Here is a 22,101-nt window from a genome sequence, read left to right on the forward strand (position 1 = left end):
GAACACACTGGGTACCACTCCTTCCAGCTAGAATAGGAAACAAACTACAACTCACCAAATCACACAGCAAAAGACTGGAAAAACATGGATGTGGTCTGATGAGTCTCGATTTCTGCTGCCACATTTGGGTGGTAGGGTCATAATTTAGTGTAGGCAACATGAAACCATGGATCCATCCCGCCTTGTATCAATGGTTCAGGCTGCAGGTGGCGGCCTGATGGTGTGGGGGCTATTTTCTTGGCACACTTTAGGCCCTTAGTACATCCTGAACACTGCTTAAATGTCACAGCCTACCTGAGTGTTCTTGCGGAGCATGTCCATCCCTTCATGATCAGTGTAGCATTTTCTGATGGCTGCTTCCAGCAGGATAACACATGCCACAAAGCCATCTGTGAGGAAAGTTTCCAGCACCTTGCTGAATCGAAGCCACGAAGAATTAAAAAGAGCTTTGAAAACAAAAGGGGTCCAACTCCGGTCTATCACCTAATAAAGTGGCAGATGAGGGTTTATTATATGGATTAGCATAACCGGTTCACTTTAAGCGTTTCGTGTTTAGTTTCAGTTGCTAATCATTTATAAATATGAATGTTTTCAGGTATCTTAAAAAAAATAAATTACAATCTTGGTTACACACCCTAACTCTGAGATTTGCATTTGGTCTTGTTCACATTGTAAACCAACCTGGAAAATATTAGAAAAAAAACCCAGAACACATCAGCAGGCATTTCTGGACCCTGCAGGGTTGCATGTTGTTGCCATTTTATTAACTCTGGGCTACTTAACAACCCCTTTGGAAAAAAGGATAGGTCACACACACATAAAAAGCAACATCCAGCAGACACAGCCAGTTTGTTTTTAATTTTCAAATTTATTCATTCTTCAAATTCTATGTCATGGTTTAGTGTGTTGGCAGAATTCTACATTGGTTTGGTGGATACAGTAACTCAGGAGTGATAACAAGAGTGTATCTGTGAATCAACAGACAGACTTGGTTTGAATAAAGCTTATACACAGAGAGGAAACATCTCCAGGCAGGCTAACAGAGGTCTTCCTCTTCCCAGACACGTCTTATATTGCTATACTAACAAAGGCACATGGACAAGTTTGAGTTAACAAACACCAAAAAGCTTCTTCTCCCCAAAACGTTTCACATCATCAAACCTCGTTTGGCTTGAGTCGCTCATTTAAAACACAACAAAAATGGACATTTACATCTCCAACAACATTTAGTACGACACCATAACGTCATATTAATCATACAACACATAATCACTAGAAATCAACAGGGCCTTTGGCTAATGCACACAGCAGCAGCAGCACTCAGAGACAAAGTTCTGACATCAAGTGGAAACATTTTGGAGCTGCTCTCATAAGTTTTCCAGAGCAAAACCTTTCCCCCATCTTTGGTCTCAGCTGCAGGCTTCAGGGAGAATCAGAGGTAAGACAGGGCTAAACAGAAATGTCTGAACTGGACTACAGGATGTGTTACACCTGAACAACTTCTGCTGTGACAGTTGGCGTCAGATGGCATTTTCTTGGCCTTTCAGATGGTGTCCTGCTCTGAGAAGTCTACTTTTGTTGTCACATATGAGTGAATGAACATCATGAGGCTACAGCGAGGAAACTGTTAGCTTGATTATAATTGCAAAGAAAAGAGTTAGCCTTCCAATAGGCTATATTGGAGATATAAAGCTCAGAGTTGCATTCTGTCTTCATTAACGATTACAAAACCAAATGTGTAGGAGGGCTTTTAACAAACAAGATTTCCTGGAAATTTCCCATAAATCAAACCAAAGTCTTTCCCACAAACCGTGCCATTATTCTCTCCTAAATCAAGCTGGATGTAGCTACATATTTACAATTAAGACATGAGACTCTTGTCAATTCAATCTTCTCATCAATTAATAGCATCTTTTGGCGTTTTAACATAGCCCAATATAGTACAATCATTGCTGAACCAAATACAGCTTTAAAATTTAGTCTCACAGGGCTAAAGTTATTATTATTATTTTTAAAAGCCAAAATGCTGTTAGCTGTCAGACTGGTGAAAGCCTATTTAGGTGTAGCAACACCTGGTTAGTTGAGTGTAACAGGCAGTGTGGAGGGTGGAGCGGAGGACAGACATAGTGATGGAGGGACTCTGTGGTGGTGAACAATTGGTGTGTGCTGTACATGCTGCTGCTGCTGGTGTTAATCCAACGTTCACTGAGAGGATGGCAGGTTCCCATCTGCACTTAACTCGACTCATTGGAGCGTCATGGTTCTCACACGGCGGTGAAGAGCTGCAAAACTGTTGTAAATAAAGTCAGAGAGAAAGGCACAAGCACCTAGCATCAAGGCAAACCACTGCTGCACCCTCACTTCTCTCTCCCCGTCTTTCTCTTGCCTTTCCCACAAACCCGTCTCACTTACTTTGTTCTTTTCTTGCAGCATTTAAGGAACATGCTGCTGCGATTCTCTCACAATTACCTCTCTTCTTACTCAAACACTGTACAAATAAAGATTCTGAAGAGTATTCAGTAGTAAATTGAACTCTTTAAGGTATTTTCAGCCACATCTGACACTAAAAAGTTTTTTTTGGCCTCAAATCTTTACTGAATGTTCGAAAAGTTCCTGTTCCTCCTCGTCAAACCTCCCAGCATCTGTCCTACATGCTGTCAAACCTTGTTCTTAACACTCCGCAACAAGATATAGCTTTAATAACTCGCCCAGTTAACGAAGCAGTGTCAGGCAGACAAAGGAGCAAAATAAAAATAAAAAAGTAAACAGGGGAAAAAAAGAGGCAACAGCTGACCCTGACTTTGATCCACAACAGCCCCCTTCATCTCACTGTCTTCTATTCTAACACTTTCCTTATTGTTTTCTTGGTCATGTTCCCATATAAAGCACAATAAACAGCTGGTGCAAGAAAATTGCACCAAATATATTTGTTATCCCTTGGCCTCATATATAAAATCAGAATATTTAAACAGCATTAAACAGTATTAATCCCAAAAATATTATCTATAAACATAAATATATCAATTAGTTTAGCTGGATTTTTATTGTTTTTTGTTTAAATCGGAAACACATGCCACCCATCTAGTGACAGTTTGCATCTGATTGGCTTAAGCAGAGTGGAGTCTGCAGTCATGTGATTGGTGGATGGCAGAGGTCAGGAGGACATGGGTCCTGGTGTGTGTGGTCAGAGTGGCCATCATCTGGAGTTCAGCCTGGGAGCCGTCTGAAAGGGAGCCGGAGGAGAAACGTTTCACCTTAACTCAGAAACTACTGTGTACTGCTTTACACCAAAATCTTTATTCACAGCAGTTGAATAGCATACAACAACAGTCAGGATCAGTAAATCGATTCAAATCAGTCAGCAAAGCTTGCATCTATATGACATCACTGAGAGCGGGGCATGGTCTGTGGTGCCACTGCAGGGGAGGTGGACACACCTGAGCAGCAGCTGCAATCACGCCTCTCTGGCTTTAAAGTCTGCACTGGCTCCTGTCAGTGTTATTGTTGGTATGTTGAGCTGTAGCTGTGGTTTGTACAGCAACCGTGTGTGTGATAGTAATAAAGAATGCTGAAAAGCATTAAGATGTGGACCAGTCTGCCGTGTATTTACTACAACCTAATATGGTCATCTCACGCACACTGCTCTGGCTTTGAACGCAGATGCTCCACCCACCCACTGTTGGACAGGTGGTCGGGCTACCAATTAAAAGAAAGCTGGTTTAAATGTTTTTTTTTAGAACTGTGAATGATGTGTAGATACACCCTTTGAAGCTGCACCAGCACTCATTAATGCAGACTAAAAAACGAGTATACAACAAAGTGACAAACCCCCCCCCAAACATCTGTAAACACTTTGCTGACAAAGACATAGAACTGATAATGATGCAGAAGATGATGAAGCACACTCACCACAGACAAGTGTCCATTCTTAGCTTTGGCCACCAGCAGTTCTGATCCAGGTGTGAAATCTATTATCCCCTCCTTTCCCTGACCCATTGTAAACTTTATACTGGGGAAGCAACAGAGGGGCACTGAGAATCATGAAGGAACTCATAAAGTACTCCAGAATGATTAACATGAAAGGAGCCTGAGATTACCAGTGCAGACCGTGCACAGCTTTGTGGGGAACAGTGTGTGTGTTTCTGCCTCTCACCTGCCCTGGTTGATGTTGATGGTGTTGATTTTGTCAGCGCAGATGGCGATCTTGGTCAGGGTCTCGATCACATGGTCGCTCTGCAGAACCACATCTCCCTGCGAGGAAACACAGGCAGACGCAAATTAGTTTTTTCTGTGGGACTTTTTTTTTCCTTCTTCAAAACAGCAGCAAAGCAGTTAGGTGTCCTCATCTTCACCTTTTGCTTGTTGTCCTCACTGGGCACGTGCAGAACAAACACGCCATCGCTAAGAGAGCTGACGGAGATGCCTGCAAACACAGCACAACAATTAGTGGCTATTTTCTTTTCAAAATGTCAATCACTATTCCAAATCATGTGACAAACACCCGCTAAAAGACAAGAAAACACGAGAAGCGTCTGTCTGTTTTTGACCTCTGACCTTTCAGAGCGCCGTAGTCAATGCGCTGCTTGAGCTTGCCCTCCTCTGCAATAACGGCACTGTTGGCAGTGAGCAGCAGCTGCCGGGGGCGGGGCTTGTAGCCCCTCCTGTCGTACTTGGTGACCGGCACTGCATACTGGGGACAAAAGCGCAGGAAGATCAGTACATGCTGATGCTGAGCTTGTAGTTAAAACTGTCTAAAGCTTCACTAACCTTCATCTTCTCACTGCCCAGAGCCTGCACAACTTTGGGGTTAATGTTCTCGCCATCTGAATAAGAGCAGACACATTCACTGATCTGAAAGCATTTGTAGCCCGTTGGCTGCAGAGTGAGCAATGGCTTACCGAGTCTGGTGCTGACAAACAGCTTGGGCACGCTCTGTGGGTAGTTGTCCTTCTTGTCTTTGAAGATCTCGCTGGCAATCATCTTCTGCTCCATCTATTCAAAGGCGAGAGTGATGTGAATGAAGCAAGCAGCAAACCAGAAAACTTACAGTGTGATAGAGAGCGCGGGGCAGTCATCACCTGATGTTTCCACTCAGGACTGATCTTCTTGCAGTAACTCCACACCATGTTCTGCATGCACATCTTACGCAAATGCTCAGACGCCTACAGACACACAGAGGTTTCACATTACTTGACTACTGGCTTCAATTTTCACTCATTTTCTATATGAGAAGGTCTTACCAGACAGAACATTTACATGAACATTTTTCAGTCAAATCTGAATTCTGACCTCAGTGAGAGCAGCTGGAGGAGTGGGCCAGCTCTTGTCCAGGACATTTTTGGGCAGGTTCTTGCAGAGGTTCATGAGGAAAGAGTAGCGCACATAATCCAGGAAATACTCGTTCTCTGGACAGCGCTCCTTGTGACGGTAGATGAAGCCTTTGATGAACCTGATGGAGAGACAAGAAAGGAGCTGGAATCATCAAAAACCAGCAACATAAAGTTTCTTCACAGTAATCCTAAGAGAAACATTAGAATGAAACAGCACCCTTATATTTTTTTTTAAAAGAACTCATTGGAACTTTCATAGCTTTCAGAATGTAATGATTTGTTTTTTCCAATTCATTTACTTCATTGTCTCCCTGACAATTATTCTGAATTTTGTTTCACTTTACTTAAATGATTATTATTAGGACTGATCCTCAAAGCAAGTCTGTTGAGTAAAACACGAAATCTGACTGTTAGTAATTAAGGCAAATGAGGTAAGGTAATAAGGTTGTAATTAAATATGTTTAAATGAAACCAAACAGAGCTTCCCATACTTTACATTTCACAGTCACGCGTAAGCACAATCCTTTGGCAATACTAAAGTGCCAAAAAGCTGCAGTTCCTATAATCTCCACTTGAGGCTGCTCCAATGGTCCACAGCCTCTGACACAAAAACTTGGTCTCTATGGATAAACGTTTTCATTAAAGTATGGCACCATCTACTGGTTGGATCCGGTATAATCTGTACCTGCGGATTGAATTTGCTGCCTGTCGTCTGCGCTGGGCCCTTCTTCTGGCCAGGATCCCCCTCCACCATGCCTGGACTGCAATAGCTGCCAGATACAGCAAATTCACATAAATAAATGGTTCAGATTTACTGTAAATATGAGATACACATGTATCTCGTGTATAAACTTTATATAAACCTCCCTACCTGAGTTTCTGAGCTTCTGGTATTTGCACTTCTGGCTGTAGCCTTTCCACCCCGCCTGCAGCTTGGTGGCTGTGTGGGGACAGAGGCAACAAGCTCAAACCTGCAGCACATTGTCTGTCAGCAATATAACGGCATTGATGCGTCAGATCGAGACTTGCCAACTCTTACCGAGACTGTGTTTCCTGGTCTCCAGTGCATCCTCTGTGGCAAACAAGGTCTTTGGGAAGCGAATGAAGATTTTGGATCTAAGTGGTTATGAAAGACATGGAATTACAGACACAATAAAGAAAGTCAAAATATGGGACAGTGCTTCTTATTCTACAGGATCTGTGACAGCTGCCAGATATGACAGATTAGTTTTGACATCTTCATCAGACAGTGCAGCTGACCTGCCCATTTTGTACTCCTCAGGCTTGTATCCCAAGTGTTTGACCAATGTGGAAACTCCATCTGACAGCTTCCCGTCCCAGTTAGGCCACGTGCCTGGACACAGGGACTTGTATCTAAACATAAAAAGAAAAAAAACAAAGTAATCATTTGAATTAAATCAAAAACTAAAAGGGTCTGGCTGTTTATAAGACAGCAGGTTAGCCAGCTATTTCTATAGTTTCTATTTGGAGGCCAGCCTTTATTTGTTTGTCTCACCTCTGCCTGATCATTATCAGAGACCCGCAGATAAAGACATACAGGTAAATAAATGCCTCAGGCGAGCACAAACCAGTCAGAGAAATAATGTGCAATATGTAAGCTTTGTTTGATTTATCTGTAGTAAGACTGCCAAATGATCCCTTTTTCCAGCCTCTGACCTGTGAGGATTTAGTGCTTTTGCCTAACGTCACAGGAAGTAACAAGGAATTTTCTGTTTCCCCTTTTTTGCTTCAGGAAACTTCTTTTTTTCAACCTCTATTCCAAATTAAGTTAGCAATGATAGCAGAAGGTGATTTAAGACACTTTGGCTTAAAAGGCCTCTCACCTGAGAGAAGAATAATAGCTCTACACCAGCATGGGTTTACTGTCATTCAAATCGAGTTTAAATACTGGGAATAGTCACTTTTGAGCAGCTTTGAACTTTTTTCTTGTTTTGCTGCCAATGACTTGGGGTATGAGGAGGAGGTATTGAGACTTTTGGTAGGTGTTAAAAGCTACTATAGTGTACTGAGGTATCCAATGGAATGCAAAGCTCAATACTACGTTGTTCCATAGTTATGAACGAATCTAAATAGTTTTACTTAATAATGTTCAATGAATTACTAAAACTAATGTGTTTCTATGTGAGAATCTTTGTGACCGATAGCTGCGATGACACCAGCAGATGTTGTGGAGACATGTTAGCGGTGGCAGATCACCTCTGCAGGAACACCTCGTAGCGGCGTCTGTAGGCAAAGCCTGCCCTCCTCACCCGCAGATTCTCCATCAGTCCCAGATACTTGACCTGGTGACGGATCAATACTTCATCAAATCGACCTGTGACGGAGAGCAGAGGGAGAGCAGGCTCAGTGAGAAAAATGTGAAAGGCAGCAGAGCAAAATGAACCAGAGAAAACCAGTAAATGCTAAGCAGCAGGAGTGGGAGTGACACAGGACAAAGAAAGAGTGTGAAACCAACAAAAGGCCAACTGTGGAGAGAAACAAAGGGCTGGTCCGATATACTGACGACCACACGGAGAGGTCCACTGCAGCTACTGATGGAGCAGAAAAAAACAAAACAAACAAACAAACAAAAAAACAACAACAACCCCAAATCCAACCTGCTTAGGTCAGAATTTTTGAAATATCAGAATGAATGTGAGGTTTGTGGGGAAATTATTATCTTGTTGAAGCTCCTTTTACTAAAAGTATTGCATAAAGCTGACATTGACCCTCTGAAAAATACTAACACTCATAGCAATCTGAATCGAGCTGACAACAAAAACAACTTTATTACAGGAGTATTTTATTTTGAAAATCTGAATTTATATAGTGTGAAACATTAACAGATACAAATAAAGCAGAATTAAAACTTACTACATGCACTTGAAACATTTTCATGCTGTTGAAATCTAAATTTATGAAGTACACCTAAATGTAAGCTTTGCAATTGGAAAACAATATTAGCACAGGTCTCCACCAAAACAACAGGCTTCTTTGTAAATGTCCAGTAAAGTCACTGGTTTTGTTTGAACAGATTAAAGAGTAGAAAGCTCACATCTGTCAACTGTTTTTATTATCATCACTTAGAGTGGTGATGGCAGCTGGTAGTAATAACAGCAAAAATACCATCATTTTGTTGTAGGGGGGCAATAATATGTGAGAGAGGGTCGGGCGTATGCAGGTACACACAAACAGACATAAATGCTCCCAATTTACTCAACATCTGACACCTATGTGTCACCTCACTGTCTTCCTCGCTTTCCTGGCCTCACACTTATACTCTTTGTTGTGCCCTGGATTTATTATTTATGCTGTGTTTGTGGGGAAAGTATTGTTCCGTAGTTAGATTTTGCATTGAAAAAAAGCAAAGACTAGAAGGAAAAACTGATGATGGATGTGTCTGTGAAGGTTCATCGTAGTCTAAGGAGCTTGGAAAGAAAAGCGTCTGGACTTCTCATCCAAGAAGCTTCTTCAGTTCAGAACTGAACTGAACAGATGAGAGGTGAAACGTCTTCAAGCAACTTAAAGAAGTCCAGACGCTTTTCTTTCCAAGCTCTTTAGACTGATGATGGATATGAGATCATTATGAAATCGTGATCCATTAGCTGTCACCGAATGAGGCGAACAATCGATTCAAACATTTAACAACAACATTTGAAAGAATGCGTTCTATCGTGTTCTGCACTACATTAACAGAAAAAGGACTTGAAACCATACCTGACTGCTTGGAGTCATTGGGCTTGATACAGCGCACGTACGACGGCTCCTTGGACATCAGGATCTCCATGAGTTTCGCCAGACTGGCTTTGAACTGGGTGGCTGCCTGGAGGGGCAGACACAGAAATATGATGAATGAGAGGTGGTTAGCAGGGGATAGAGAGATGAAGGCAAGAGGACGCTGGGTGGCAAATGGAGCAAAGACTTAAAAAGATAAAAAGTGACGAGGAGAAGAGCAAACTGAAGCCTGCTGACAGAGAGGATGAGCTAAGAAGAGCAACGTCAGCAGGGGGCGGCGATGTGACGGCAAGCCCAGCTGACACTGAACACTGGGCCCAGTGTGGAGTACTGGGACTCTTAACCCGCCAGCCTGTGACAGGTCCTGTGTGAGTGAGCGTGCATGGAGGACATACAAGTGTCAGGGAATTCCTCAGTGAGTGGGTAGCCACAGAGAATCCCCATCAGACCGCCCACTCAGCACTGGAGAGGGGAAACACACCACTGTTTGTTTTGCTGTGGGAAAGTATGCTGGGACGCAAACAAGGAAAAACACGGCAGACCTCAGGAAACCTCAGAAATTGAAGCAGGGAGGCACAGATGGACACTGAGGTATCTCACCGTATCAGGACGCTTCTTGTCACTCAGCTCTTCCCTGTTAAAGCACTGCGTCAGGATCTTGTTCTCTGACATACACATGACCTGCAGACACACACGCAGGGTACGTTTAGCCTGAACGTCAACTCTGGGAAAGAAAATGGTTCGCTTAAACTCTGTCTCACCTCTTTTAGGTTCCTGAAGAGCAGGTCGTTGTTCTTGTCCAAAAATCCTGAAAGGAGAAAGAGTCAGATGTGAAAATGCAATACCTCACATTAACACTCATCACTGGCCCACTGCTCTGACTTTCTCTTCTTCAAATGTGTGAGTGAAAAAAAATCCAGATTCTCCGATTATTTCTTGGTCTTCCTTCAAAGGGAAAAACTCCCAATGCAGCAAGCGAGCTAAAACAATAATAATACTAATAAAAAAAAAAATCAAACAAACAGTGGTACATTTTCAATTTAGACAGACTGAAGAGTTTTCTAATACTGAATTTGATTTTATACCACAGTAAATAAAAATTTTATTTTCTGATTTTCCAGCTGTAACAAGTTCATTTGAGGATCTTTCAAAGTGGTCTTAAAGCGGATCTATGTGACTTTTCCTCATTTCCTTTCATATATGACCCTGTTACAATGTAATGTAATGTAAATGCTCATTTTAACCACGGCAAACAGCTCAAGAACAGTGTAGGTACAAGTAGTCACTGAAACTTAGGGTTCGGGCTGATGCTTCTTTCTACTCTTGGCTCAGCGTTACATTATTCAAAGTGGATACCTCTAATATGGTCAGGCCCCAGCCAACTGCTATTCAAATACTTTGTTAGTGAGGGGCATCCAGTCACAAGAACGTTGTCTTGTTTCAGTCAGATGTTAAACTAAAAGGCTGCATGAAGTCCTGGGATAAGCAAATACGTAAGGATAATTTTGGACTGTGAATTATGCAAAGTTACTGAATTAAAGTTTAAAAATGTGAACAGAATAGGTTACCTTTAACAGCTTGCTTAATAGCAAATAAAGCCGATATATTTAGAGTTGTATCTAAATGTACTTACTACTACTACAGGTTAATTTGACGGATAACGTAACTACTAACTGTATGCTTTCTCTGTTAAGGTGAGCCTTCCAAATTGGTGAATTAACCTTTTTCAAGCAAGGTTCATAAGAAGTAAGCAGGATTTTCATAAGAAGTACTTTCACACAGTGCATTTGTGGCTAACTAGCTTGTTGCTTCTGAAATGTTGACCCAGGGCAACATTAAGAATAAGGGTTCAAAATTGCTACTTGTTACGTTTGAATGTCAAGAAGATGGTCAGAAACTGGATTATTTATATAACTTTATAAAAAAAATCCGTCACATCACTGCTACAAACAAACTGTGCAAGAACAGGCCTGATGTATGTGATTTTGTTATGTGAAGTATTAGAGCTTCTGTAAGTCTGCTCAGAGCTTTTACCATTTACTGGGAGTATTATCAAACAGTACTGGTATTTAGTACTGGAAAGGAGTCTGACATGCCTGACTGCTTTGCCAAATTCACCACAATAACAAACATGCAACGGCACGAGGTCATGCTGTCCTTGGCTGTTTTTTTCCACTTAGAAAAAAGAAGCACTACTTTGATGTTGACACTGTTCACAGCAGTACACTCTCACATCAACACAACCACACACATATACATATATATATATAAATACACACACACACACACCGTTGACATTGTAGTTAACCTCCCCAGCGTAATGCAGCAGTCTGAATTCATCACGGCCCATTACCTTCCGGGTCTTTGCATCTGCCAGTTTGTGACTGCAGGGAAGAACACAAACAAACAACGTGGATTTACCAGGAAATAAACTGGATACATTTAATAGTTCAAAGTCTGACAAGCTGAACTTTATGTGAGATCACACTGTATAAGCTGTGGATGAGAAGAGAGAATATCAAACTAACGTGACAAAGTGTGCGTGTCCGCCCACGGTGTCCTCCAGCTTCTCTAGGAAGGTCAAGTCACTGGCATCTCCGGGCCTCAGACACTCCTCATCCTGTGACACATGAACAGAGAGGTCAAATATTGTGACTACAAACTCTCAGAGTTTGGCTGTCACACTTGCCTGTTGTGTCCTGTGTATTAAAGGTCAGGTACAAAAGGTCTTGTTCACTTGTCTAACAAAAGGTGTAATTTTCACTGAGGTAAGCAGGAACATCTCCCTTTCACATTTTAAAATCATAACTTTCCTCTTAATCTTTGGGTATATGTTTGATTTTCTCCCTAAAATGTCTCTAAACACAAAAAATAAGTTTGATTCATTCATATAGTAACATATCTAAATATAGATGATACATGGTGAGCTTCTTTATAGCAGTCACTGAACAGCCAACACTGGACCCACAGTGCGCAGTGGTTAGCAGCGCTCGCCTTGCAGGAAGAGGTTTGTGGTTTGAATCTGCTGTTGTCTGAGGAGCTTGCAGACTGAAGTGTTCTGTCACTTTTCAACCAAATTCACCACATCTTTGTTTGTTTTTTTCCCCCCGATTTTACATTTTTAGTTTTTGCTTCGACTGTCACTCTCAGGCCTACGCACTAAATAAGAAGCTGGAGACAAAAGTCTATGTGCTTGTCTATGCATGGATTATTCCTGTTTGTCTGATATGTTCCACTAAAGACTATTCTTTTTAATATGCTCACCCATAGATTCTTTAAATATTTCTGCTTCTAGACCACATAAGCAATAAGTGAGAGGGACTAGCATATCTCCTCACCAGAATGGAGATGATGCCTTTAAACTTCTCCTCCACCAGGTCACAGATTATCTTGTTGTTGAAGTACTGCACTGGCTCCCACTGGAAATGCACAAAAGTTATGGTTAGAGATCATTAAGAGAAAAAAAATGACTGATTGCTGAGCAGCTCAACGATCTGCTGCACAGATAGGAAAAAGAAATCATTAATAGATTTTTTTCTCATTAAAATCTGAGCTGCCACCAGAAATTGATAAGACCAAGACACAAAACAACTTGAAAGCACAAGAATCAAAATCACAGTGCACCCCAGGCTGAGTGTGGTGGTTGCAGGTCCTGTTACCTGTTAGCACAGTCAAACTATTTCCACTGAGACGGCAGAGAGAGAGGGGGAGAGCGAGAGATATCAGATAAGAATGGACTCTTTGAGAAGAGAATCCAAGCTTCTCCCACAACTTGTTTGCTCTCTGACCACACAGACATTTACATTAGAATGAAAACAAGATGCTCTTGTTCTGAAGGGCCAAACAAAATCAAAATTCAATGAATATAAATGAGGAGAATAAGAGTAAGTGAGGAGAACAGTCAGCATCTTGAAACATCTTTCAGTGCAGACCTGTTTTGACATGTAATCTTCTTAAGAGGTTGAAATTTTTAATCTGTAAATAAAAGGCCCCCACCTCCCTCACCTCAACCAATAAGAGGGCTTCATTTCTAATGGGTCTGCATCTTCTAAAAATATGTGCACTTTCTCTAAATTACTTTGAGTTTAGACTCTGAGGGGGAAAAAAGCAGAACAGTGAATTCAATTATCGGCTTTACTTTGGAAAACTGCAGACACAATTGCATTAGGAGCTCTTTGCAGAGCCTGAACTCTCACTGACCCACTGATGAAAACAAACTGTGGAAAAAGTAAATAAGAAATCTTTAAAGCATGAGCAGAGCGGTGCACAGAGTAGGGAAACCCCTGCACAAATTTTTTTAAAAAAAGAGAAAAAAATTCTACATGTACATTTGCTGCAGCTGAACAAGCAAACAGCAGGTTTTTTACATATGGAAAAGGTCCACGGCCATCACTGTCTAAGCTTTCTGAAACCAGACCTGAGGAACACATGGTACTTTTAATGGGAAACTACATATGACAACAGGTCGATCACAGCAGGTGTATGGGCACTGAGACAGAGAGCAGTGTCTGACCGTGATGCCTTCGGCCTCGTACTCGTCCTGCTCCGACTTCAGGGTGAGCTCGATGAAGAGCTGCTGCAGCTTCTCGTTACAATAGTTGATGCAGAACTGCTCAAAGCTGACACATGCAACAAACGAGACAGATAAGACAAAGCAAGGAGACATGTTGATTCTAGTTTATTATGTCACACTGTTCACAGAGTAGACGACAATGGAAGTGGAACACATCCAAATGAGTTCATCTAAGTTTTTTAGCACACAAAAAGGGGAAAAGGATTCATTGGCTAATTTGGGGGTAGTTGTACCTGTTGTGCTGGAAGACCTCAAAGCCATAGATATCCAGCAGACCAATGACACTGTAATTCTTGGAAGAGTCGCTCTGTTAGAAAAAACAAACAAAAAACGCATTTGTAATATACAGGAAAAGGAAAGTCCCAGCATACAATAAACACCATTTCATCATCTAAAGAAACTGCTGTTATGCTGCTCAGAACAATACTACCAATGAGGTTGAGCAATACAGTAAATCAGACCAGTGCTAGCATTTATATAATAACTGGATTGAATAATATTCTGCAGAAATAAAACATTAAGATAGATAACTGCTATGGATGTACTGAGAGGTTGGAAAAGAATTTGTAAAGTAATGAATTTAGAGGAAGACTCTAAACTTAATTTAAAACCAAGTATGTTAGCTACTCTCTTTCACTGGCTAAAAAAAATTAAAAAAAACAGACGTCTACCTCTTGTTTTCTGCACTATAATAAGTTTGTTTTTAAGCCTCGAGATTTAAAGGTAATGGTTCATATTAGATGGATTAATTCTTGAGGATAAAAGAATTAAAGAAAACATAAAAGTTAAATTTATGGGAATAGAAAACAAGCTAAAACTGGTAGAGTTTCTTTTCTTTCTTTCTTTTTTGAAAATGGGATTATTTCACATAACAGGTGTGATAATATAAAAAAAAAAAAAGTGTATATTCATGACAAATGTGAAACTATAGAAATAAGAAATGCACTCAATGTATATGAACATGTGCAGCGTCCAGCATGTATGATGGCCGTTATTAGTGCGCTTTTTGATATGGCTTGAAACTTTGTCTATACATTTTTAATTTTTGGTGCAGTTAAACTAAGGGTAGCTTTATAAATTTATCAATAAACACATTTTATTAAGGAAAATCACAGGTTAAGATTTAAACTTTAAAGCTTCATGGTCTTCGTTGAAACATTTTGGGCAAAAAACAGGAACAAAAACAGATTTTATAAATTCTTTTAATTTGAATCTATTTGTGTTCAAGTTGTTACCAGTAAGGTACTACAGGACATGATACAAGACTGTGCCCACAAGGTGGAGCTGTGCCGTAACAATACAGGGACACTGATGTGCTCTGTGCTACAGTAATCAGTGTGGCAGATGTAGTAACTGACTCCAGGTTAAACAGAAAAGTACGGTGAACTGAAAACATTATCAACTGTATGTATGAGTGTGTATACCGTGTATGTCAGCGACGCGTTGATCTTGTTAACTAGCCAGGTGAAGGTGCGTCCATACACGGCTTTGGCTAAAGCGTCCCGGGCTGACGATGCCTGCTCGAGGTTCAGCGGGCTCATCAGCTGATGATGAAACACACAGAGAGACAGGAAGGTGAGAGACAAGTGCAGACAAGCAAAGACTGACAAAACCAGAGTTACACGGGGCTCAGCAGGGACAGTTAGACAAATCACTGTATTAGAGCAGACATTACACACACAGGAAGGCTTTGTAAACAAATGCTTATCGCACAATGAGAGTGTGTATCCAAACCCACCTCCTCTCCCTTTGCAATGATCTTCTTGTGTGTGAGCGCCTCCGTCAGCACCGACACATTCACTCCTAACAACTGGAAAAAAGCACGGCAGCGTTAGGAAGCTACACGGTGACACACACAGACATCATGCTGGTCGGCAGTGACGCACTGCTCTGGTATCTGCACATTAGGTCTGACTCCTGGTCTAACTGGAAGACTAAAGGCATGAATGAGAGCCTTCTCTGTGGAAAGTAATGATAGGATCATATCGCATGCTTGACAAATTAAAGAGCGGGGCCCATATTTCCACAAAGTCAGCTCTAACCTGCCAGAAGAAGTGAGGGCAGTTTCGTTTTTTTGGGCAATAGAAAACATTTAGTAAGCAGCAGAAATATAGTTGTGAGAAACACTGAATTCAGACACTTAGACAATAATACTGAATTCAACTCTACATGTTAGGAACATGTAGAGTCCGAAAAAGTCACTTGGATGGGTGACGAAACGTTTCTCGCACTGAAAACGCTACGTCCAGATGAACAGAATCAGCCTTTTGGGGCAAAAGGTGAACTTTGACCTTTTATAACCAAAATCTCGCCTTGTGTGAAAATGTTCCCTCATATGCACGTGAACGTTATATGGCACAAAATGTTTTGACAGATCGCCGTTACCAAACCAGCTCATCTCAGTCCAAATCAACCTTTTTCACAGAATGTTTTCAAACCCCCAAAAGGCAGCACTAACAAAGTGAGACGGACGTGTTACAGGGACTTTTAACCTTTGACCCCATAACACAAAACAAAACAACGTTGAATCTAAGTTAAGGTTTATGTTAAATTTAAACATAAGAAGAAGGGACAGATGAATGGTCTGGAAGCAGACTGCATTCAGCCTTGACTGCTGCCTGTGTGGAGGCACAAGCAGTTATCAAGTGAATAGGACAGTTTGAATAGCTATTAACGTTCTCGGCAGACTGCTGAAAATTATTACCTAAAGCAGCTCAATAGATGTTTGTCAAAGTTTGCTTGAAGTGAAAAGAAATGTGCAATTTGTCTGCCTCATACAGGATACCTTATATGTGACACTCAATCCTTCTGTTTTCACTTTTGTTCTGCTTTCCATGAGGGACTTGTCTGAAAACTAAAAGCCCTGTTGCTTTTATGTGGCGCTGAGCGTGTTCATGATCCTAACATTGTCTTACCCTGGCCAGGTACTTTATCTGTATGTCAGAGGTGATGCAGGCATTGCTGTCTTCTCCGCCGTACTGCACATTGCCGAGATGGAGAACGCTGGCGATTATGTTCAGCAGCTCCTACGCAGAGACGGAGGGAACAGGAGTGAGAAAAAAGGAGAAGAACAAAGGGTTGTGGCGTGATAAGATTAACCTGAAGTTACTACCGAGGCTATCTTTATGAGACTGATATGAGCTGCTTTGATTAAAGTTAAGATCCGGAGAGAACAGGAATCCAAGTATCAAACCGGAGCTGCACACACACACTCTCACACCTGTTCTTCACTTTATGAGCAGTGTGGGATCTCAAAGAGCTTTGGAGGCGAGCCCAGGCTCACGAACATGTAGGAAGACTCCCACGCTGAGCTCAAGAAACATCTCACTTTAGAATAACAGCCACACACACACACACACACACACAAATCACACAAACACTCTCAGCAACAAACGCCCACAGAGTAGCAGAAACAACCCCCTCAGGCACACACAGTTCAGTGTTTGCAGCACAGCCTGTAGTAAAAACTGTTCCATGGGCATTAATGCACACTGGATTATCCATGCTAAACTTATATGTTCCTACAAAACTAAATACGTGCCAGCGTGGCCTTCGTCCTCACCTCCACCTCGTTCTCACTGAAGCCAATCACAGTCAAGGCTTTCCTCACTACCTTCCAGTCACTGCGATCGTTGATGGAGCTCACTTTGGGACAGTTTCCCTGTGGAAAGAAGAAAAACATGTGAACGACCTAAAGCACTTTAAACATGCTGCTTATTTACAGTCAGTTTTAGCTTTTCATCCCCTTTATTAAATATGTCCAGCAAACCCTACAAAGCAGCTAATGTGCAAATTGCTGTTTACAGGTAAAGTAAACACCTACTTATATGTGAGCTAAACACCTATTTAGACAAACACAAATGTGAGGTGCTCTGCTCGGTAGCTGCTGGGAGGGGGAGAGTTCAGCTAGTGCCTTAAAGGCAGACCGCTCCCCTGAGGACCCCTCCGCACCTTGTACCGTGAGGCTATTAGCCAAGCTCCCATTAGGACAAGCACACAGTGCAGGCCAGTGGTTTCTGGCAGGTCGCAGAGAGAGAGAGTGAATCTTTACAAACCAGTTATTCATCAGCAATGTTTCTCTTCCCATCCAATTGTGAGAAAGCAGTTCCTCCTGAGCAGGTAGCATGCAGTCTTATTAGCCAAACCAAACACTTCTATTTTATGATTAATAGCAACCTTTCTTTTTTAACATGTTGATTACTATCCTAGACACCCCTCAAAAAAACCCCAACCCACAGTTTAGGAACTGTACTTGTCATTCCTCTGCTGTCCTCACTGCTTTAAAGCAGCCAAGCTATGTTGAAGCTAGTGCTGTTTGGTCATGAGATAATCCAAGGAGGACCTTAGGTTACCTCATGATCTCTGTAATAGCAAAACACACACACACACACACACACACACACACACACACACGCAGCTGCTTTTAAGCATTTTCACATAGGAGGAGCTGCATAGCAATTTTTCTGATGGACTCTTTTTGACTGTAGTTTCCAAAAAGACCAAGTTAGAATACATGAATGGACAGCACTAACACTGCTAACACTAAGGATTATGATCACATCCATGATGATAAGATGCTCAATAAAAACTCAGATGAGCTGCACCACAAACACGAGTTCAGGTACTACGTTCTTACTTTGATCAGGTACTGGTACTGCTGCGGGTTCCTCTCCAGGCCCAGGTGTCTGAGAAGGTCTTCCTCTCCCCCTTCGATCAACTGGTAGAAAATGTGGAAGTTTCTCTCCCCGTGGTTCTGGTGGACCACACGCGACTTCTCCAGCAGATAGTTGATGATGTGACCTCCCACTGGGGCTCCCTGCCGACGGAACAAAGGCCAGAGAGGGAGGGGGGACGAAGGGGAGGAGGCGGAGAGGGTGAGGCTGGGGTACTGAGGTGTGATTTGGGGTTGATATTAACATGCAGGTTCCATGGGGATTTTCATATTTTTCATATTTTATGTTTCTTTTAAAAATAATGCATTAATCGATTCTCATGCTCGAGTGTCGAAATACAGCAGCTACATTTGAGATTCTACTTGCTGCACTGCTTAAAGTAGCTGTCAGTATAAATCACCGTGATGTGCTCACCTTGAAGTCAAACTGAATGTCCATGTACTTGCCAAAGCGGCTCGAGTTGTCATTACGCAACGTCTTGGCATTGCCGAAAGCCTGGAAGGAGGACAGAGTGGAGTGGGATAAGGAGCAGAGCGATGATTGATAGATTAAAGAGGTAGAGATAACAGAAAAATGGAGAGAACAAGTGTGATAAGGACGGGTTGACAGACGAGGAAAAAGCAGGAAAGGAAGGAGAAAGCCGCAGCCATTAGACTCCCTGCGGTGTCTGTCTAGGACAGTAGCACAGATTACAGGGTACAGGGCATGCACACACACTTAAAGACATCTGGAACACATCTGGCTGAGACATAGAGACACCTAAACAAGCGCTCATGAAAGCTCCGGTGCTTGTGGACTGCCTTCATCCTCCAAAATAAAGGTTTTTATCTAAACACACCATCATTAATTAAGTTATTCAAAATTAAGAAAAAATATTTTTGGCCATTATTTTTAGCCAAAATGGCACAATGTCTCACCTCGAGCACAGGATTGGACTGCAGCAGGCGGTCCTTCACCGTCTGCACCTGCTCGCTGGCTGGACAGGTGACAGCATAGTACTGCAGGATCTTCTTGGACGCCTCAGTCTTCCCGGCACCGCTCTCCCCTGAGATCAGAATGCACTGGTCCTTCCCCTCCGTCCTCATGGAGCGGTATGAGTTGTCTGCCACTGCATAGCTGGAGGAGTGGAGCAGAAATAAATTCATCATGACTGTAAATTACAGTTTCAATAGTTATGATTACCAATGATAAATATTTTTAAAGACGATTTTACTCTTTAAAAAAAAAGAAAAAAAAAAGAGGGCAGATCAAGAGGTGAAATGCAAATAAAATTAAACACATGATTACTGTTCAGTCATGATGATGAAAAAAAAATGCTGTGCTGGGATAACTTGGAAAACTTGCGTTAGGAATGTGACATATGACAGCGCCTCATGGCATGTGAGCATGGAAAGATAGAAGACTACCCGTGTGAAGCAGAAAGGCCAGAGTGGAAAACAGCCTGTTTCACTTACAGTATAGCCTGTCAGCCCTGTGCTGCTATCACCACTGCCATGTTGTTTCAGCTTATTTGGAAATATTAAGAAAACAGCCCCGTGACACTAGCTACATCATTTTGTATGCATACGTTGAGTTATACTGTAGAGGTCAGCTTCAGGTCAGAGGAATTCCCTCTCTCTGGTACCATCATTTGCTTACTTTACTTTCCACAACTCTTTGCCAAAGCACATCTTTCTTTCCACTCAGGGGCCGAGAAAACATTTACCCACATGCTCGAGTGTTTAAGGTGAGAGAGTTGGGAGAAAAAAGAAAAAACTAGCAGTGGTTACAGCAGAGAGAGAAAGCTCGCCAAATGTTTCGATGATGCCACTGGGAGCCTTTATAATGCTCGGCATTGTTTCTCTGACCATTTCTGTGGCAACCTTTCAAACAAACTTTAACTCATACAAGGACAGACAGGCTTTCATAGCATTATAAGCTAGTTGACTCTGCAAGATTGGCACTTAGAGAAAATATTCCCACATGCTCTGCGGCAATATTTGGAACGCCGTTATGTCATCGACAGGAAAAAACCTCACGAAGCTTCAACAAATTCCCTCTTTTAGGCTGTAGGAGCAAAAACATGACCACAGTAAACATACTGTCCACCATGAATGGTGCAGTCAGTGTTTCAGAAATGTGATTCACCTAACAGCACGGAATCCTCCCCCCAAGCTTTCACTCAAAGATATTATTTATATAATCCAGGATTTACAGACAGGCACACAAACATAGGCCTTTCACATCACAGGAGCAAAGATGAGCAAAACACTATTTGTTATGATGGTAGGCCGTGGGCTACTTAAGAGTCAGTCATAAAGTTAACACCTCATTCCGACAGCACCGTCCATGTCATAATAGTTGAAACAACAAAGCCAACAACAAACCATGGTACAGTCACTATCAACAAAACTGCAGTCAAAGAACAAGGGTGCTACTTCTGGAAGCTTTCTGATTTCAGTCTGTAGCCCTCCAACAGTGTGACTACCATTGAAGACTGAATACTATGGTCCTGAGGTTTCAAAATGAGGAGGTCGTAAGCTAACATCACGTTTCTCCCCGACTGCCTAAAATGCACCCATGAAAGTTTGGATGCAACATTGCACCTCAAATGCAGTCTTCAGACCCAGCCCATGCTGAATCAGTCTGAGCTGTGCACTGTCAGATCGACCGACGCTGACATTACTTACATGTGTGGTGAGACCTCGTAGAAGTTGACCCCACGGTATCGCTCCATGTGGTTCTTGGTATAGATCTCCAGGTCTTTGTAGGGGTTAACCGACACCAGCACTGAACCAATGTATGTCTAAGGAAAAGGAAACGTGAGGTCACATTACATGAAAATGATGGACTTTTACTACTAGCACTTTGTTAGTAGGATCCTGAGTGTGTATTGTGTGATGAGAATCACACCATAGCTTTATCAGGGACACATGGACATCTTAACTGCATGTCTTACCCTGGGCAAGCATGCTGTGAGCTTTTAATTCAGAACTCAATGCCCAACATTATTTTTCCTTTGCCGGCTTGTGGACAGAGGTAAAAATAAATAATCTAAATAATCTCTGCATCATTCAGAGGTCTGTCCTCTTCCAAGTGCAACATAATACTGCTTTAAAAAAAAAAAAAGAAAAACGAAAAAGAAAAACAAACAAACCTCAGAGGTCCACACAAAAGAGAAACAAGGCTCATGGCTCACTGCTCTGTTTGACAGCAGTGAGGTCATTTTCACACAGTTACATCAGGCTTAGAATAAATATTTAAATAAGTAATATATTACAGGAACTCATAATTTAAAATGTAAAATAAATCCTTATGAAGAGTGCTGGGACACAGGTCACTATCTTTATGATAGCAGTACACATGTCCATGTCCCCACGCCCACTCACATAGATAAGGTTCTCTTTGAAGCGTTTGCGTAGGTTCTCTATGAAGGCTGCCTCACTGGTGTAGTTCTCCAGCAGGACAAAGTCCTGCACGCCCACCCGGTCTCTGGCTGTCAGGGCCGACTCCATCATAGCCCGCACCCCGTCACTAGCCACCACCTACAGGAGCAGAGAAAAGGGGAGGAGGTGTGGTTAGTGAATGAACATACCGAAACAGAGTAACACTTTATAAACCACAATCTGCCAGTCCCACGCAAGGAGAAACAGAAACTCTACAGCACGCAAGCATGATCCATCTTCATTAGGGGAGGACTGAGAGGACTGAAGGGAAGCAGCAACCAAAAACACGAGGTAGAGCAGCACCAAGACACAATGACATTCCTCCTGAAACTCAAACGTGTTGCATCCAAAAGATTGTGTTTGTT

The 22,101-nt window shown here is 42.0% G+C and overlaps 1 protein-coding gene across 4 annotated transcripts in view; it reads right to left on the reverse strand.

The window, feature by feature from the left end:
• Nucleotides 1-3,024: 3,024 nt before the first annotated feature.
• The window catches only part of LOC113035673 (unconventional myosin-Ic), a 60,596-nt gene continuing 41,519 nt past the window's right edge, over nucleotides 3,025-22,101 (reverse strand). For all 4 annotated transcript variants that reach the window (XM_026191280.2, XM_026191283.2, XM_026191284.2 and 1 more), the window contains 31 exons: nucleotides 21,680-21,835; nucleotides 20,981-21,096; nucleotides 19,229-19,427; nucleotides 18,726-18,806; nucleotides 18,275-18,454; nucleotides 17,201-17,299; nucleotides 16,554-16,664; nucleotides 15,377-15,448; nucleotides 15,063-15,182; nucleotides 13,872-13,945; nucleotides 13,579-13,684; nucleotides 12,404-12,484; nucleotides 11,594-11,685; nucleotides 11,355-11,449; nucleotides 9,827-9,873; nucleotides 9,666-9,746; nucleotides 9,048-9,153; nucleotides 7,548-7,665; nucleotides 6,591-6,704; nucleotides 6,370-6,446; nucleotides 6,202-6,270; nucleotides 6,016-6,100; nucleotides 5,290-5,449; nucleotides 5,079-5,162; nucleotides 4,899-4,992; nucleotides 4,768-4,823; nucleotides 4,555-4,690; nucleotides 4,353-4,423; nucleotides 4,154-4,251; nucleotides 3,910-4,009; nucleotides 3,025-3,223 (listed from right to left, as the gene is read on the reverse strand). In XM_026191280.2, coding sequence (XP_026047065.2) covers nucleotides 3,197-3,223; nucleotides 3,910-4,009; nucleotides 4,154-4,251; nucleotides 4,353-4,423; nucleotides 4,555-4,690; nucleotides 4,768-4,823; nucleotides 4,899-4,992; nucleotides 5,079-5,162; nucleotides 5,290-5,449; nucleotides 6,016-6,100; nucleotides 6,202-6,270; nucleotides 6,370-6,446; nucleotides 6,591-6,704; nucleotides 7,548-7,665; nucleotides 9,048-9,153; nucleotides 9,666-9,746; nucleotides 9,827-9,873; nucleotides 11,355-11,449; nucleotides 11,594-11,685; nucleotides 12,404-12,484; nucleotides 13,579-13,684; nucleotides 13,872-13,945; nucleotides 15,063-15,182; nucleotides 15,377-15,448; nucleotides 16,554-16,664; nucleotides 17,201-17,299; nucleotides 18,275-18,454; nucleotides 18,726-18,806; nucleotides 19,229-19,427; nucleotides 20,981-21,096; nucleotides 21,680-21,835 — 3,105 coding nt within the window. In that variant the 3' untranslated portion in view covers nucleotides 3,025-3,196. The remainder of the gene's footprint in view (nucleotides 3,224-3,909; nucleotides 4,010-4,153; nucleotides 4,252-4,352; nucleotides 4,424-4,554; nucleotides 4,691-4,767; nucleotides 4,824-4,898; nucleotides 4,993-5,078; nucleotides 5,163-5,289; nucleotides 5,450-6,015; nucleotides 6,101-6,201; nucleotides 6,271-6,369; nucleotides 6,447-6,590; nucleotides 6,705-7,547; nucleotides 7,666-9,047; nucleotides 9,154-9,665; nucleotides 9,747-9,826; nucleotides 9,874-11,354; nucleotides 11,450-11,593; nucleotides 11,686-12,403; nucleotides 12,485-13,578; nucleotides 13,685-13,871; nucleotides 13,946-15,062; nucleotides 15,183-15,376; nucleotides 15,449-16,553; nucleotides 16,665-17,200; nucleotides 17,300-18,274; nucleotides 18,455-18,725; nucleotides 18,807-19,228; nucleotides 19,428-20,980; nucleotides 21,097-21,679; nucleotides 21,836-22,101) is intronic.

Source organism: Astatotilapia calliptera, chromosome 14, assembly GCF_964374335.1.
Source record: "Astatotilapia calliptera chromosome 14, fAstCal68.1, whole genome shotgun sequence".
In the NCBI taxonomy this organism is placed as follows: Eukaryota; Metazoa; Chordata; class Actinopteri; order Cichliformes; family Cichlidae; genus Astatotilapia; species Astatotilapia calliptera.